The sequence below is a fragment of the Erythrolamprus reginae genome, chromosome 2, assembly GCF_031021105.1.
Source record: "Erythrolamprus reginae isolate rEryReg1 chromosome 2, rEryReg1.hap1, whole genome shotgun sequence".
NCBI classification, from domain to species: domain Eukaryota; kingdom Metazoa; phylum Chordata; class Lepidosauria; order Squamata; family Dipsadidae; genus Erythrolamprus; species Erythrolamprus reginae.
This window is the reverse complement of record NC_091951.1, coordinates 144,944,270-144,963,599: the sequence shown is the minus strand read 5'-3', so window position 1 is coordinate 144,963,599 and position 19,330 is coordinate 144,944,270. Positions and strand designations below refer to the sequence as shown.

Genomic DNA, 19,330 nt, shown 5'->3' with positions numbered 1-19,330 from the left:
AATCACCAAAAGTTTATTTATTTATTTATTTAAATAATTACTTTAAAAATTGTCTTAAAACTAGTCATATTAAAAAACGAACAATCACATCTATACTAGTTGAGCTCAACCTGAACAAGACAGTGTATTATTTTGATCGTTAAGTTATGGAGAGCCAAGATATTTAAATTAAAGAGTTTTAAAATTAAAGAAATAGAGGTTTTGTGCAACTTTTAATTGCAGCACACACAAAAATGAACTATTGTTTATTTTAAATTGCTGAATGTATCCTTAAACCAATCAATTAAAAAAATATTTTCTGGCATATTTCATGCTTACATATTAACAAAACATCGGAAAGAATGTAGAAAGAATTGAGCGTATAATTTGTAGCTTCAGAATGTAACCAAATTCAAAGATAGCATAGCATAAACATGCCATGAGTGATTGGAGACATGATGGACTTAGTGGGAAATCCATATTTAGATTTTACTTTTTGTTTATTTTTTAAAAACATGTTTAGTTTTGGGGGGCCCAAATTATATTAGAGCAATTGTAGCTTACTGCTGTGAATATTTCCTTCTGCTACTATTTGATCAGAAAGAAAAAAACCTATAGATAGAGGGGTAGCATTAATAAGAATGTGGAATTAGTAAGAAAGGAATATTTTCTCTGCTATCCCTTTCCAGAATATTTAATTTGGGGGGGGGGGAAATATAGAGATTCCAATCATGTATTCACAAATTTGTATCCATATTTATTCTAAAATTTATTCTTATTTCAGGACAGAAGTATTAAATTTGAATGTTTCAAAGTTAGCATATATTAAATAATATTTCTCTCACCCAGCCCAGGGGTGGGCCGGAACCTGAACAGTGGGGAACACGGTTCTGCTGGTGGAAATATACCACGTAGGCTAGCTCCAGTGGCGCAGCCGGGTGTACTTGCCAACCAGCGCTTCTGGACCTCTGCCTGGCCTGCCCCGCTGCAAGCGCTGCCTTCCCCTGCCCCAAGCCCCTTACCCCTCACTCACCTCTTGCACCAGCTCCCCCCACCACCCACGCTCATGCCGGCTCCTCCCCACTGCCCACGCTACCGCCGTTCGTCCCACCGTTCGCACTGGCTCTGCCCGCGCTTGTGCTGACTCCCTCCCCCCACCGTCCGCACTGCTGCTGTTCGCCCCAGGCTCCCTTTGGCTCCACCCACGCTCTTGCCAGCTCCCCCATACTCGTGCCGGCTCACCATCACCACCCACACTACTGCTGTTCAACCCATCACCCGCACTCTCGCCGACTCTGCCCACACTCATGCCAGCTCACCACCACCACCCACGCTACTGCTGTTTGCCCCACCGCCCGCGCTATTGCTGTTTGCCCCACCACCCGCGCTATTGCTGGCTCCGCCTATGTTCATGCCGGCTTCCCCCCTCAGCCCATGCTGCCACCATTCGTCCCAAGAGCGAGAGATGAAGGGCGACAGCATGGGCAGCCACTTACCTTATTTTTGGCTATTTCCAGGTCTTTTTGCTTCTGTGCACGCACAGAAGCTGAACTCTGCGCAGGAATGCGTGCATGCGCTCCCAGCCCATTCTGGTAGGGCGGGAATGGTGACCCGCTCCTGCTCTTACCTCTGATCAGATAGTCAAACCCCACTAGCTCAAAGCTTCTTAAGCTCTCTCAAACCCTTTTCAGATACTCAATGGGTTGGAAGAGGAATTGTATGTGTGGGTACTCTTGGGAAAATACTTTCTGAGGTGTGAGTCTGCTCCAGTGAAAAAAAAGTCCAAAAGGAATAGGAATGTACACAAAGCTTTGATTATTATTTTTTAAAAGGATTCGTGGGAAAGCTAACAAACTGTATTTTCCATATGCAAACTCAACATTCCTTTTGACAGACTGTTTGCTGGGACTTGTCCAAATTCTGTCTACAGGTGTTAAGCATAAAAACCTTAAGAGCAAGATGTGTGAATAAGAAAAAGGGTTCTTAGATTGAAAGTGGTCTAATTGCTCTCTGTGTGGGTGTATGAGTGTGCACGTGTGTACATGCTTGTGCAGGGAAACTGAGACTGAAACCCAGTAGGCTAATTCTTATTTACATATTCATTATTTTGAATTTCCCATTTTAAAAAATGCATAATGTGTGGTTGCCGGGTTGTGATACAGATAGATTTCTTGGGAATGAGTTATAAAACTGACAATGTAACAGCAGATCAGATGAGGTGTTCATTGGATCATTTTGCAGAAAAATGCATGCATTTAGTATTACAATGCACATTTTTCCGTTCTTCAAAACATCCACTTTTGCTATCTTTTCTGTCTTTCATTATCTTTCCATTCTCTTATTCAATAATCCATTTTCACTGTTGTCACTAGTATTCAAACAGAATTACCTTTAAATTCTACATTACAATTTCCTTTAAATAGTCAATTAATGAATGAACGCTTAGAATTAAAACCATCTAATGCCAGGTTCTAGCTTGATTATGTGAATACATAGGAGGTTGATCTGTATGAAGAAGCAACCAAATCTTCACCTAATTGCACATATTTTTGATTCGATCCTTGAAAAGGATTGCTTCTAAAGAAGATGTTGTCTTTAACTTGATTTGGACAAGCGAGAAGAGATGGTTAGGATTCCTTTTTTGTTGATGGCATATTTCACTGCAGAAAATTAGCACCAGGAGAAGGACTGATGATTAATATAGCAATATCATCCTGCAGTTTTAACTTTTCCTAGTTGATAGGAATTTGGCGTCTATTGTTCATATCTAAGCCACCTAGAATCAGTATGAGCAGGTAGGCGGCTATATAAATTTTCTACATAAATACATACATATATGAGAACATTTTGGATAGCCTATAATAATGTTGGAATATTTTAATAATTTAATATTTGATAGCAAGGATATATAGATAATATATTGATTCAATTGTTTCCTTGCAGTGATATCTTATTTCAGCTATTGTTTTTTCCCCATAAATAGCATAAGGCCTAGAATGTGTGAAAAATAGTTTTTTCCCCATATGAGGTTATCTAGATTTTGTGTGTACAAATGAGATTGGTTGTGAGATGCATCATTAATTTAACCAAATGAGTGTGTATCCAACTGTAAAAAGCAGGACCGTATAAGAAGTTTTTGATTCCTTCCTAATATTGCAGAAATACATATTTTCTTCTGTTTAAAAAAAATATAAGACATGTTAAAAATCTACAATGATTTATTATCCAAACAGATCCTGATGACCAAGGGAATTAAGTTGGATTGGATAAACTATCTGCAATTCAAATCAAAATTTAAGGAAGATAAAAGTTATAGTGAGCTTGACAAGATTCTCCTGGGATCAGAGGTTAAAATCATATCTAAAATTTACAGTTTACTTCTTAAACAACTAATGGTAGAGGAGCAAGTTAAACCATCAATGATAGCATGGGCCCAAAACTTCGGTTACCCCATATACTTAAATGAATGGGAGAAACTCTGGAACTTAAACTATAAACTTACATTGGCAACTCCGTACAAGGAAAATCTTTATAAGATGGTTTACTTTTGGCAACTTCCCCCAGCACGTATAGCAAAGATGTTCCCCAATGCCTTACCTCTTTGTTGGAAATGTAAAAAAAAACAATTGGAATGTACTGTCATTGCTGGTGGACATTTATTTATTTATTTATTACTTAGATTTGTATGCCGCCCCTCTCCGAAGACTCGGGGCGGCTCACAACATGTAGTAACAAATCATAAGCAATCAGACAATTTAAAATATTTAAATATTTAAAAAAACCCATATGCTAACAGACACACACACAGACATACCATGCATAAATTAAACGTGCCCAGGGGGAGATGTTTCAGTTCCCCCATGCCTGACGGCAAAGGTGGGTTTTAAGGAGTTTACGGAAGGCAGGAAGAGTAGGGGCAGTTCTAATCTCCGGGGGGAGTTGGTTCCAGAGGGCCGGTGCCGCCACAGAGAAGGCTCTTCCCCTGGGGCCCGCCAACCGACATTGTTTAGTTGACGGGACCCGGAGAAGGCCAACTCTGTGGGACCTAATCGGTCGCTGGGATTCAGGAGGAAATACAGGAGGAAAATTAAACTATATTTAGAACAAATCACAAAACAAGCCACTTACCTTATTTTTGGCTATTTCCAGGTCTTTTTGCTTCTGTGCACGCACAGAAGCTGAACTCTGCGCAGGAATGCGTGCATGCGCTCCCAGCCCATTCTGGTAGGGCGGGAATGGTGACCCGCTCCTGCTCTTACCTCTGATCAGATAGTCAAACCCCACTAGCTCAAAGCTTCTTAAGCTCTCTCAAACCCTTTTCAGATACTCAATGGGTTGGAAGAGGAATTGTATGTGTGGGTACTCTTGGGAAAATACTTTCTGAGGTGTGAGTCTGCTCCAGTGAAAAAAAAGTCCAAAAGGAATAGGAATGTACACAAAGCTTTGATTATTATTTTTTAAAAGGATTCGTGGGAAAGCTAACAAACTGTATTTTCCATATGCAAACTCAACATTCCTTTTGACAGACTGTTTGCTGGGACTTGTCCAAATTCTGTCTACAGGTGTTAAGCATAAAAACCTTAAGAGCAAGATGTGTGAATAAGAAAAAGGGTTCTTAGATTGAAAGTGGTCTAATTGCTCTCTGTGTGGGTGTATGAGTGTGCACGTGTGTACATGCTTGTGCAGGGAAACTGAGACTGAAACCCAGTAGGCTAATTCTTATTTACATATTCATTATTTTGAATTTCCCATTTTAAAAAATGCATAATGTGTGGTTGCCGGGTTGTGATACAGATAGATTTCTTGGGAATGAGTTATAAAACTGACAATGTAACAGCAGATCAGATGAGGTGTTCATTGGATCATTTTGCAGAAAAATGCATGCATTTAGTATTACAATGCACATTTTTCCGTTCTTCAAAACATCCACTTTTGCTATCTTTTCTGTCTTTCATTATCTTTCCATTCTCTTATTCAATAATCCATTTTCACTGTTGTCACTAGTATTCAAACAGAATTACCTTTAAATTCTACATTACAATTTCCTTTAAATAGTCAATTAATGAATGAACGCTTAGAATTAAAACCATCTAATGCCAGGTTCTAGCTTGATTATGTGAATACATAGGAGGTTGATCTGTATGAAGAAGCAACCAAATCTTCACCTAATTGCACATATTTTTGATTCGATCCTTGAAAAGGATTGCTTCTAAAGAAGATGTTGTCTTTAACTTGATTTGGACAAGCGAGAAGAGATGGTTAGGATTCCTTTTTTGTTGATGGCATATTTCACTGCAGAAAATTAGCACCAGGAGAAGGACTGATGATTAATATAGCAATATCATCCTGCAGTTTTAACTTTTCCTAGTTGATAGGAATTTGGCGTCTATTGTTCATATCTAAGCCACCTAGAATCAGTATGAGCAGGTAGGCGGCTATATAAATTTTCTACATAAATACATACATATATGAGAACATTTTGGATAGCCTATAATAATGTTGGAATATTTTAATAATTTAATATTTGATAGCAAGGATATATAGATAATATATTGATTCAATTGTTTCCTTGCAGTGATATCTTATTTCAGCTATTGTTTTTTCCCCATAAATAGCATAAGGCCTAGAATGTGTGAAAAATAGTTTTTTCCCCATATGAGGTTATCTAGATTTTGTGTGTACAAATGAGATTGGTTGTGAGATGCATCATTAATTTAACCAAATGAGTGTGTATCCAACTGTAAAAAGCAGGACCGTATAAGAAGTTTTTGATTCCTTCCTAATATTGCAGAAATACATATTTTCTTCTGTTTAAAAAAAATATAAGACATGTTAAAAATCTACAATGATTTATTATCCAAACAGATCCTGATGACCAAGGGAATTAAGTTGGATTGGATAAACTATCTGCAATTCAAATCAAAATTTAAGGAAGATAAAAGTTATAGTGAGCTTGACAAGATTCTCCTGGGATCAGAGGTTAAAATCATATCTAAAATTTACAGTTTACTTCTTAAACAACTAATGGTAGAGGAGCAAGTTAAACCATCAATGATAGCATGGGCCCAAAACTTCGGTTACCCCATATACTTAAATGAATGGGAGAAACTCTGGAACTTAAACTATAAACTTACATTGGCAACTCCGTACAAGGAAAATCTTTATAAGATGGTTTACTTTTGGCAACTTCCCCCAGCACGTATAGCAAAGATGTTCCCCAATGCCTTACCTCTTTGTTGGAAATGTAAAAAAAAAACAATTGGAATGTACTGTCATTGCTGGTGGACATTTATTTATTTATTTATTACTTAGATTTGTATGCCGCCCCTCTCCGAAGACTCGGGGCGGCTCACAACATGTAGTAACAAATCATAAGCAATCAGACAATTTAAAATATTTAAATATTTAAAAAAACCCATATGCTAACAGACACACACACAGACATACCATGCATAAATTAAACGTGCCCAGGGGGAGATGTTTCAGTTCCCCCATGCCTGACGGCAAAGGTGGGTTTTAAGGAGTTTACGGAAGGCAGGAAGAGTAGGGGCAGTTCTAATCTCCGGGGGGAGTTGGTTCCAGAGGGCCGGTGCCGCCACAGAGAAGGCTCTTCCCCTGGGGCCCGCCAACCGACATTGTTTAGTTGACGGGACCCGGAGAAGGCCAACTCTGTGGGACCTAATCGGTCGCTGGGATTCAGGAGGAAATACAGGAGGAAAATTAAACTATATTTAGAACAAATCACAAAACAAGCCATCCATTTAAAGCCTGAAATGTTTCTACTAGGAATATGTAAACAAAAACTTAAAAGAGAAGACATATACTTAATACAGCCAGAATACTATATGCCCAATACTGGAAGGAAAATAATACCCCATCTACCTTACACCTCATAAATAAAATACATGAATGTGCAGAACTAACTAAAATGACCTATGAACTGCAAGACAGAGACACCTCAGACTTCTACCCTGGGATCGATGGTATAATTGGTTGAATCATTACAAATATTCCAAATAAAAATTAATTAAATCTGAAAAGCTTTCTTTCACCTTTCTTAGAAATATTCCAAAAGAGACAAATCTGAAATATTATATACAAGAGAAACTGCAAACCTATCGATAGATGGCTCCCCTCCATAGGAAACCCCACCTCTAGACTGTAGAGGAATCCCAGCAGCGCAGGTGAATACCAGCAGCGCAAAAACGGGTAGTTCGCTGGCAACGGAAGTCCGGAGGTGGGGTTTCCCAGCGAGGGGAACCTCAGTGAAATCGCAGCATCGCAAAAACACAGAGGTCCGGAGGTGGGGTTTCAAGGACTTCGGTGTTTTTGCGATGCTGCGATTTCACTGCTGGGATTCCCCTGCAGCATTACAAAAACACAAAAGTATGTAGGTGGGATTTCCCATGGAGGGGAGCTTCAGGGGAATCCCAACAGCACAAAAACGGGTGCTTCGGTTGGCAAAAGGGGTGAGTTTTGGACTTGCACGCATTAATCGCTTTTCCATTGATTCCTATGGGAAACATTGTTTCGTCTTACAAACTTTTCACCTTAAGAACCTTGTCTCGGAACCAATTAAGTTTGTAAGACAAGGTATCAATGTATTCATAAAAATAACTTTTTATAATCACAGCATTATGTTTTTACTTTTGTGATGTGTACCACCTACAGCTCATATTTTGGAAATGTCCATTTAATGTTTTATGTCCTGTGTTATTTTTTTTTTTTTTATAATCAATAAAAATTAATTTTTTAAATAATGTTAAAAATGATTCAGTTAGGATAATATATGGATTGAAAATTATTGGAAAGAAGTGCTTTGGACCTTTCCTGGCAGAACAATTTTTGCTATTCATGAAAATAGCTATATAATGTATATTATTTTTTTTCAGATTTTGTGAAAGTCTGACAGAAGGACATGCCAATCTTAAATATTTGCAGGAAAGTGTTGCATTTGTGCAAGATCCAAAGTGGGTTTTTTTAGTTGTTTTTGAAGCGTTATACAGCCCTGTAGTCCTATCCATAAGGGATACCAACCTTGCAGAATGAATACATTTATACCCAGATTTATATTCTTTGGAGGCTAATAAAGCATTAAAAATTAAAAAAATACAGTACACGTTATAAAAAAACCCCTACAAATTAATGTAGCAATAGCAATATCATTTAGACTCATATACTGCTTTATGGTGCTTTATAGCCCTCTCTAAGAGATTTACATTGTCAGCATATTGCCCCCAATAATTTTACCAACCTTGGAAAACTGAGTCAACCTTGAGTTGGTGAGATTCGAACTGTCAAACTGCTTGCAGTTATCAGAAATAGCCTGTAGTGCTGCATTCTAACCACTTTTCCACTACAGCTCAGTGTAAATGTAAATATGTATATAGCTACGTTGAGTATAGATCTATAATAATATGTTCAAATAAATACATTTGACAAACAAATAATAATAATAATAATAATAATAATAATAATAATAATAATAATTATTATTATTATTATTATTATTATTATTATTATTATATTTGTATGCTCCCATTTCTAGTTTTAGAAGCCTAGAAAACAAAATGCTTTTCCCAGGTGGTTGAACATAGTTACAAGTGTATGAACTAAATATTTCAGAAATGGGAATGTACTGTTTAAAAAAACCTGGTCATTCTCTTCATACTATCATACAGATAGTAGTTACTCCTAGAGAAAAGTTCAGGTTATTTCGGGCCACGATATCTGATCCATACTTGCAGAAAAAGTATTGTGTCAAGGAAAGCACTCGTTGGTACACAATTTCAGCCAAGAAGGAGCAGCTGAAAAAAGCTAGTTTTGTTTTCTTTGCCAGAAACAAATCCGTTACAATGGACAAAAGGATATCATGTCCTAGATTGGATGGCAAACTTCTGGAAGACTGCTGGATGGCAGCAGTATGCTAAACCTTTCTTTACTTTTTTCCCATCTACTCCTTGTCTGAATATTGCAGGGCCACATCTAGAATGGCTGAAGGCAGTACATCCTGGTTCCAGAAGTCAGTGAATATGATTAGGATTCTTGTTCCTCCAATCAGTTGTTCAACCGAACAAGTTCCACAGACAGATATTTCAGTCAGCATTTCACAGGAAGATAGAGTCCTATCTGCATATAACTGCATGTAAATGCATATGGCTTTCCAGTTCTTTCAGACCTTAATGGACAATTTTCTTTTTTCTTCATTCCTTTCTGTGTCTTGTCATATAGATTGTAATGGATTGGCTGGCATGGCCTTTCTCTTTCTTTTAAATAGCTCTTTCCTATTTCTCTGAAAACCAGGATACAAACAATTAAGTAAAGATTTGAGCATAAATGTACTACATTTAGTCTCACTAAACGTATATATTTATTTAATAAAAATAGATTGGTTTCAAAATTGGTTATGTTGGTGATGACCTATAAAGCCCTACATGGCATTGGACCAGATTACCTCCGGGACCGTCTTCTGCCGCATGAGTCCCAGCAACTGGTTGGGTCCCACAGAGTCGGCCTTCTCCAGGTCCCGTCAACTAGACAATGCCGTTTGGCAGGACTTAGGGGAAGAGCCTTCTCGATGGGGGCCCTGGCCCTCTAGAATCAGCTCCCCCACTGCCCCCACCTTACTCGCCTTCCATAAAAGTTTAAAAGACCTGTCTGTGCCGCTACGCTTGGGGCCATTAGACCCTTGCCCCTTGCCTGACAAGTATAGTATGTCTTGCTGTGTGAATGAGAATGAATGGTTTTAAATGTTATTAGAGTTTTTAAAGTTTTTTAGCGATATTAATTGGATTTTTTAGATATGTACATTGCATATTGTTTGATATATTGTGAGCCGTCCCGAGTCCTCGGAGAGGGGCAGCATATAAATCCAATTAATTAAATAAATAAAAATAAAATGGATGACATTGATTTTGGTACACTGACCTATAATTGATTATTACAACGTTCTATCTAGTTCCACAAAGATCTAATCCAATGTGATTTAAGTCTTCCCCCCTCAAAAAAATCTTTGTCCAGTAGGAGTTGTGGCCAGTACATCAGCACAGCGCAATAATGCAAAAGCTGGTGGAAGCATGTTTGTGAAGCAGGGTCATGAAACAGAGTTGAAGTTCTTAGCCTGCCCTTTGGATGTTGGGATGAAAGATGCTTCACACACCTATTAGAGGAATTATTTTAAAAAGCAAAACATAAATAGATGACGTGACAGCAAATTGCTAGTGTGCTTCAGAAGCTCTAGGAAAATGAAAGCAACAAAAATGGAGCTGGGTATACTTTGTGCTTTTGAAACCCTATAATTAATAAAGATGACTAACAACAGGGAAGACTCTATGCTTGAACTTTAAGGTTGGGGTAAGCATTTTTTTTACGAACGACTCAGGTTTTCATGCCTCTGCATGAAAGTTACAGTCTTTCTTCAATTATTGCTTATTTTTAATCACCACACACATAAATTCATATACCATATTTTTCGGAATATAAGACGCACTGGAGTATAAGGAAAATAGGGGAAAAATCTGCTTATCAAGATATTCATCTTGCTAGCATCCTAAGTCTGGTCAGTTTCAGCACATTATTTTATCCCCTTGTTAGGACTTTTAAAAAACCTTATTTGAAGAGAGTAACACCGAAAGACCTTGCAAGCCTGTAAGAGCTGGGAACATTGCTAGAACCTGGTTAGGGCTGGAAAGAAACATGTAGAGGAAGTTAGAGCAATGAAAAAAACCCTGCAAAGACTTAGGGCTTGGAAAACATTCTTAGCAGAGAGTAGCAATGAAAGATCTTACAAGCCGGTAAGAGCTGGGAACATTATTTGCACCTGGTTAGGGCTGGAAAGAAAGTAGAAGCAAGTAGAACAATAAAAAAACCTACAAAGACAGAGTTTGGAAAACATTATCCACAGAGAGTAACAGTGAAAGAGCTTGCAAGCAGGTAAGAGCTGAGAACATCGTTAACACCTGGCTAGGGCTAGAAAGAAACATTTGGAGCAAATTAGATAGAGTAATGAAAAAAACTGCAAAGACTTGGGGCTTGGAAAACATTCTTTGCAGACACTAACAATGAAAGAACCTGCAAGATAAGAGCTGGAAAGATCATTAGCACCTAGGGCTGGGGAAGAAAGCTTTGAAAAAAGCTGCATTCATAGTATAAGACGCATGTCAGGCCGAAGCCATCATGTGGAGTTAGACACGTTGGCCTGCCACAGTAGTATAGTATATGGGGAAATGGGAGGGGTAGTTGCATGAGAGGGAAAGTTACTAGCCACAACAAATTCCTTTCTTAGAGTCCAAGGTCATCTTTTGTTCTGCATCAACTAAAGTAAAAGGAAGTCGGTGAAATCCCTGCACTGGTTCTCATGATGAACTTGTGGTTGTGGGGATGTGGCATGAACCTTAGCCTAGGTGGGGAACTGGAAAGAAGTTACTATTGGAAAGTCAATGGCGTGATCAACATGGCTCTGATAATAAGCCTCTTTTAGGGAGGAAAAGTGTGTCTTTTTCTCCGAAAAATACGGTATATTCTTTGAAAGTTGGTCAGTGAAATTATAATGAATGAATTAGTTGCTCAGTGAAATTTGAATAGAGGCATGGCATGTAGAAAGTTCCCTTAAGGTTTGGCTGCAAAATTCGTATGCCTGATTTACTCTGATTTGCTTTGCTTCAATTCTCTATCTCCCCAAACAAAAACATTTTGGGGCCATTATTGAATATGTGCATGATGTCTACCCCAAAGCATTTTATTCTGATCACAGAATCACGATGTATTTATACATTTATATTAAAGTTGCTAGGAATTAACATTAGAAAATTATGTCTGTGCTTGCTTATTTCAACAGGGTGAGAGAAGCTGCTATGACGAGTTTGATGGAGTTAACCCTGTTGTTAACCAAGACTGAGCCAGCCTTAATCGATGCAAACATGTATGTACTTTACAAACGTTATATGTCAGCCTTTGAATTACTTAACCAGATTTTGGTTAAGTAATCAGCCTTTTCTGAAAAGGCTTCTGCAAGAGTGATCCCTACTGATTGCCATCAGTTGCTCCCATCACTGTTGTTAATGAAAGACCTAAGCAGGTCCTGTCTTGCGTCTGTCTGTCTGGGCTCTAGGAAAGTGGATTGTAAATTCTCGGAAGAGGTTGAATTGGGAAGCAATGGCTACCCAACAGGGGTGGGTTCCTGCTGGCTTGGACTGGTTCGCCCGAACTGGCAGCAACTTGCTGCTTATGTCATAATAACATCACTAAATCAGCTCGGTCCATGGACACTGCCATCTTTAAAAAAAACCAAAAACTTTTTTTCCTTCTAATCATGCACAGAAGCAAAGTTCCAGCACTGTGCATGCGGTCGCCATCCTTTTTTTGGCTTTTAAAAAAAATTCCGTTACTGTGCATGCACGGCTACGCAGCATGGGAGAGAGTGAACCAGCAGTCAGGTAAGTTGGAACCCACCCTGTTGCCCAGTCACCAATTTTATTATATTAATTTATTTGATTCTTTTTTTATAAGTGTTGTTGGTTTAAATGGGGTTTTAGATTCTGTAATATAAATTATAATTATTATCTATTAAGTTTAAATTCTGGAATCTGCTTTGAATCACCATGTGCGAATAGGCAGTAATATAAATATATATAGCAATGTAGCCACCTAAAGTCCCTAGAGCAGTGATGGTGAACCTTTTTTTCCTTGGGTGCCGAAAGTGTGTGCATGCGTGCATGCTATCGTGCATGTGCAAGTGCTCACACACATAATTCAATACCTGGGGAAGGCAAAAACAGCTCCCCCCCCTGGAAGTCTTCTGGAAGCCGGAAATGGTTTTTTTCACAACTTCTAGTGGGCCCAGTAGGCTCGTGTTTCACCTTCCCCAGGCTCCAAAGGCTTCCTTGGAGCCAGGGGAGGGTCAAAATGCCCTCCTCTTCCCCCCGGAGCCTCTCTGGAAGCCAAAAGTGCCTTCCCAGATCCTCTGTGCAAGGCAAAAATCAGCTGGCCGGCACACACATGCATGTTGGAGCTGAGCTAGGGCAACGGCTCGTGTGCCAGCTGATATGGCTCCGCTTGCCACCTCTGGCACCTGTGCCATAGGTTCGCCATCACTGCCCTAGGGAATTAGGCAGCATAAAAATTGAATTGAATTGAATTAGGTAGACAGACAGACAGACAGACAATTTAATCTTGGGTCTTCTTGTTCCAAATCTTATACTGCTGAGAGACTTGAGATCTAGGTATCCTAATGGATTGGTCTTCAACCTTGTGGTAAAAATAATGATACTGCTTTTCTGGAAAGAATTCTTAGCACAAGTATGAAAGATTGGTGTGGGAGGAGGGTTATGGGGGGGTTGGGATTTCATAATGTATGATTTGGATTTGTCTTTTAAATAGTGTTTTAACTTTCAGTTCCAAGCGGATTATGTGCTCCGTGGCTCAGCAATCAGCTGAAAAAATTGACCGTTTTCGAGCTCATGCAGGATCTGTGTTCCTCACCCTTCTTTACTTTGCTAATCCTTCAGTTCCCCATGTGCCCCATCGGGAAGACTTGGAGAGGATATTTCCAAGGTAATCAGTCTTGAATGGATGAGAGACCTTTGGCTGTATATGTGAAAAGAAATCCCTCAGTTTAAGTCGTGGTTATAGGCAAGTGTCTGTAACCTTAGACTGGATATCTGTTTTGAGAAGAGGAACTTCTTCAAGTGGGTATTAATCAGAAGCAGAGATATTAATATTAAAATCTTTCACTACTTTCACTTCAGCTATTTCACATCCATCTCTAGTTCCCTCCAAGCGAGGGCTTTAAATACTCATTTGTAGTGTATTCATACTTCAGTAGAGCTGCCCTATCCAGAATATTTTGCAACTCTAAGCCTGATTTGTCTTGTAATTGCAGCAAAAAGCATTAATGTATTGATTTTAGTTGTACCTTTATGTCCTAAGGTGTTGAAATAATACTGCACACTTTAAAGTACATTTATTCCGTTGAATAGCGAAAACAATTCCTTCGTTTTGGCATTCAAGATTTCAGTTTAAAAAATAAACCATGAAAGATAGTTATGTTTGGGTGACCTATTTTCTTTTGTACTTGTTTCAATGTATTTTGCAGGTCAGAAGCGGTAACTTTCAATTGGAATGCTCCATCGCAGGCCTTCCCCAGAATCACACAGCTTTTGGGATTAGCGTCCTATCGCTACCACATTCTGACAGGCCTCACTGTATCAATTGGGGGCCTAACGGAATCAACAGTAAGGGAAACAAAACTTACTTGCTTGGAACAGTTTTACCACTTCACATTTGAAAGGAATATTTTAAGAATATTACTTGAGAGTTAATATTGTTGACTGCCAATATCTGGAAGCAATTTGATCAATAGGAATACAGGTCTATTAATACAAGTATGAATATGCAAGATGTAGTAATCTATTGTGATTTCATACACTTGAAGTAGTTTACACCACTTGGCTTACAGACCTCTTTTCATCCTGTAGTGTTGCACTCTTCAATAATAATAAGAGAACCTTTAAACTATTTGAAAATAGTTTACAAGCGTTCACAAACATACCTCCTTCTTAAACTAGCACTCCCTTTCTTGAAAATTAAAGCCATGCTAATATGGGGCATTTATAAAATGTGAACAAAAGGCTAGATTTCTTGTATTTTTCTCATAAAATGCTTTCAGTAAGGCGTCATGACTTTAACATTTCTTCTTTCTTTGACTGCATAGCAGATCATCAATTATCCCAGTTTCTTTTCAACAGTTCATTGTTTAAAAATTGTCACTTTATTTCTCATAATTTATTAAAATTTATGTAACATTAAAATCAGTTAGAGTTATTTGGTAATAAGTTTCTGGTTGGTTTTAATGATACATTTATAACATGTTCTCCCTCCAAGCTTCATTGTGAAGCTTTGGTTTCCAAATTTTTTAAAAACACATTTCACATACTTTGTAATAGCAATAGCACTTAGATTTATATAAGTCTTCAGAGAGGGGCGGCATACAAATCTAATAAATTATTATTATTATTATTATTATTATTTGTTAGCTATTTTAAGTACAACATGAGTGTGTTTGCTCTTTCCATTCCCATTCCCATTTAATATTTAGAAAGATATTTTAAAACACTGGAGACTAATATAATAAACTGAATAGGCCCGGGGGAGATGTCTCAATTCCCCCATGCCTGACGGCAGGGGTGGGTTTTAAGGAGTTTACGAAAGGCAAGGAGGGTGGGGGCAATTCTAATCTCCGGGCGGAGCTGGTTCCAGAGGGTCGGGGCCACCACAGAGAAGGCTCTTCCCCGGGGTCCCGCCAAACGACATTGTTTAGTCGACGGGACCCGGAGAAAGCCAACTCTGTGGGACCTAACTGGTCGCTGGGATTCGTGCGGCAGAAGACGGTCCCTGAGATATTCTGGTCCGGTGCCATGAAGGGCTTTATAGGTCATGACCAACACTTTGAATTGTGACCGGAAACTGATTGGCAACCAATGCAGACTGCGGAGTGTTGGTGTAACATGGGCATACTTAGGGAAGCCCATGATTGCTCTCGCAGCTGTTCTTTGCTTGAACAGCTCCTCTCTATGGACTTAGAGGTGGCAAGCTCCAATTCTCTGGGGGCAGTGGTGGAGGGGGAGGGGGTTGGAAGGTTTTTGGAAGTCTTTCTTCTGCTGATGTCAAAAGCATGTTGGAGTTACACAATTAGGAGGAAAGAGCTAATTCAGCAAAAGTGCCAATTTTGCTGAAACAAAGTAGAATTACTCTTCCTTTCAAGAATTCTTCACTATGTATTTCTTCTGCTTTCTGTCACTTGACCTAAAACATTTTGGTGAATAAATAAGCTTTATCCTGTTGGCCACCACTACGTAACCTAGTAATATGAATGACTAGCTTTATAAAAATGCGAAGTTGTGAGTTCAAATCTCCACCTGTCAAATGTCAATTTATGATTTTAATAAATTCTAACTTTTATTATAGTTAATGCAGCCTCAGCAGTTATTTACCCAAAGAGCATAAGATGAGCTTAAAGAACATGCAATCTGTTAATGACAGTAGTTCTACTGACAAGTGAGCTATTTGGCCTAGTAGTTAAGACACCAAGCTGGAAACCAGGAGACTGTGAATTCTAGCCACAAAAGCCAGCTGGGTGACTTTGGGTGATTCACTCACCCAAAGAGAGAGAGAGAGAAACCCTGAGGGATTGCTATAAAAAATACTACATTTTTCAAAGTATAAGATATTCCTTTTTTATTCCTAAAAGAGGGTGCAAATGTTGGTGCGTCAAACATACAGCATGCCAAATAAAGCCTTCCGAAGCTCCACCCCATGTCCCCTTTTTTGTGAAAATTTGTGAGAATTTCTCCCAGCCTTCAGAAACCTTCTGCAAGCCTCCCAAACCCTCTGTGCTCCCTGTTTTTTGCAAAAACGGGTGAAAAACAGGCCCATTTTTGTGAATAGGGGGCTACTTTTTGCAAAAAACAGGGCCCACAGTGTTCTGTCGGGCTCTCTGGTAGACTCTTCCCAAAAATTCACAGGTACAAATTTCAGACACACACACGTTTGAAAATTCAAAACAATGTTCTTTATAATGAAAATTCACTTAAACTAAGCCCTCTTTTGGTATAGCAAAGAGCACTCGTCTCCAACCAAACTGGTAATTTGTACAAGTCCCTTATCAGTTCTGTGATACTTAGCTTGCAGCTGTGAGGTAATTCACAGTCCTTCTTTCACAAAGTGACACACACTTTGCTCTGGTTTAGTTTCAAAGCGGGGGGAAATCAGCACAAAAAGTCAAAGTCAGTAAAGCAGTCATGAAACACAACGATCAGATAATCCTCCACAATGGCCAAACCCACAGGCTGCTATTTATAGCAGTCTCACTAATTACCACAGCCCCACCCAAACACAGGTGGCCTCATTTTCTTTGATAATAATCTCTCAGTTGTTGTTGCCTATGCATCGCTCTCCACATGCGTGGCTGTATCATTAACTCTTGTTCTGAATCCAAGGAGGAGCTAGATAATTGATCTCCTTCTGAGCTGTCTGCCACACTCTCCTCCTCCCTGTCACTCATGTCTTCTTGGTCAGAGGAGCCTTCATCGTCAGATTCCACCGGGGGCAAAACAAGCCTGCAGCATGTAGATGTCTCCCCCACATCCACAGTCCTTGGGGCAGGAGCTGGGCCAGAGCTAACCACAACACACATAAGGTTTGCTTCTGGAGGCCAAGCAGGACAAAAACTTTTTTTTCTTATTACCTCTTCAAAATGTTGGTGTGTCTTGTAGTCTGAAAAATATGGTAAATCTCTCTTGAAGCAGAATCATGCACCAAAACTGATTCACCAACAAGCAGCTCCAGATTGCCCCGGTATTCTCAGGATATAACCCCCATTTAAGAACCACTGCTTTCGGTGAACCCAATTTTTTTTAATAAAACAAAATTTAAATATGGCCATAAAACTTTTTTGTTTGCTTCTGAGGTACATAATGCTTCTTTGATTGGATTTTCTGGCTTTCCAACAAGCCTTAGTGATAGATATCTTTGGCTTTTATGTTGCTTATTGTTCAATTTAAGCCTTTGAATCAGTGTTGACTCCTGGCAACTGCCTGGACTAGTTTTCCTGAAGCTTTCTTGGCAGGATTGTCAGAAGTGGTTTGCCATGACTTTTTTCTTAGGGCAGAGAGAGAATGGTTAGCCCAAAATCACCCCACTGATTTTGCATCTAACAGAGGATTAGAAGTCTCCTAGTTTTAGCCAGGTGCCTTAAACACAACACCAAACTGGTTCTCACTATATATATTGTTTAACTTTATTGCTTATTTGTTGTTTAGCATTGAACTATTTCTTTAGAATTAAACCTGCCCAGATTTTAAATTTAAATTTTGTATATTTTAGTAAAGTAACGTAGTCTTTATTTTGTTTTTAACTATGGTGTAAATTCTTTTTATCATTAATTTTGTTGCTATTTTAATCCGACCTTAAATCTCTGATATGGCGTCAGTGTTCACCTGTTTCTTCAGGGCTCTTTTATGCAAGACTTTATAATAATATGCTGTAGATATTGGACAGTAAAGCTATTACAGTACAGCGAAATGAGTGTTACATTCATGGCTCATGGATTCATTTCCAACAAGAAATTGGTGGGTGGGATATCCAGCCCACTTAATACATTTTTTTTCTTGTTTTAGATGTGGAAATCAGATGTTATTTAATTAAAACCATTCAGCTAGGTTGTTTTCCCCTTTTCCAGCAATCAGTCAAGTTCTTAGGTGTGACGATATATTGCCAGTTCTTATTTTTGTAATATAGTCGTATCTCTTTCAGTTGCATCCTGTCTTTTTTTCCTATTGTCAGTTGTTTTACTAGAATCTGGAAAGTAGAGACCAAACTATTTTGCTAGCCAACAAGAATAAGCCTCAACCAATACAGGTTTTCCTGGCAGTTTTTAAATTCATTTGGGTAGCTGATCTTTTAAACCGATCTGGTGTTATTGAAAGAAATATCAGTGAACTGGAATTTCAGTCAAATCAATATGACCTTGACTTTTTAAAATAAGATTGCTTTATGAATAGCCAAACTGTAACTAAATATGCCTTGTAACAGAAACTATATCAGAGAGATGGGTCAGATACATTGCTAGTTACAATATTAAGACAGGAAAAACTTCAAGATTTTCATATCCTATTATGTACTATTTACATCTAAAAGAAAACAACTAGTTACCTCTTATCTTTTTTGAAAGGAGTTTGTCAGCACAAACTAATCTATTTGTGTGTGTTTTAACAAAAATGATTCTTTATTTTGAAATAAACATACAAACAAACATTTAAAAACATTGGACAATGCGTGACAATCTTATTTTTTTATTTCCTATTGTGATATTTCCTATTGTGACATTTCTACATTATCATTATTACTATTATTTTATACATTAAGTACCTTATATTATACATAGATTTTATATAGGTATCTTTTTTGTTACATTTTTAAACAATCCTCTTTTCTTTTAGTTCCAAATATTTAATTTAATTGACAATAAAACTTATTCTAACATTTGTAGAATAGAATAGAATTCTTTATTGGCCAAGTGTGAACTAGACACACAAGGAATTTGTTTTTGGTGCATGTGCTCTCACAGCACATAAAAGAAAACATACATTTGTCAATAATCATGAGGTACAACACTTAATGATTGTCACAGGGGTCATTAAGCAATAAGGAAACAATCAATACTAATAAAAACCTTAAGGATTCAAGCAACAAGTTACAGATATACAGTCATAAGTGGGGGGAAATAAGTGATAGGAATGATGAGAAAAAACTAGTAGTAATAGTGCAGACTTAGTAAATAGTTTGACAGTGTCGA

General features: G+C 38.3%; 1 protein-coding gene across 7 annotated transcripts in view; it reads left to right on the top strand.

Moving 5' to 3' along the window:
* TBCD (tubulin folding cofactor D) overlaps positions 1-19,330 on the top strand; it is a 204,740-nt gene that overhangs the window by 163,240 nt on the left and 22,170 nt on the right. For 6 of the 7 annotated variants that reach the window (XM_070739747.1, XM_070739750.1, XM_070739751.1 and 3 more), the window contains exons 31-33: positions 11,816-11,899; positions 13,357-13,530; positions 14,072-14,210. In XM_070739747.1, coding sequence (XP_070595848.1) covers positions 11,816-11,899; positions 13,357-13,530; positions 14,072-14,210 — 397 coding nt within the window. The remainder of the gene's footprint in view (positions 1-11,815; positions 11,900-13,356; positions 13,531-14,071; positions 14,211-19,330) is intronic. The other variant, XM_070739753.1, reaches the window with a different exon arrangement.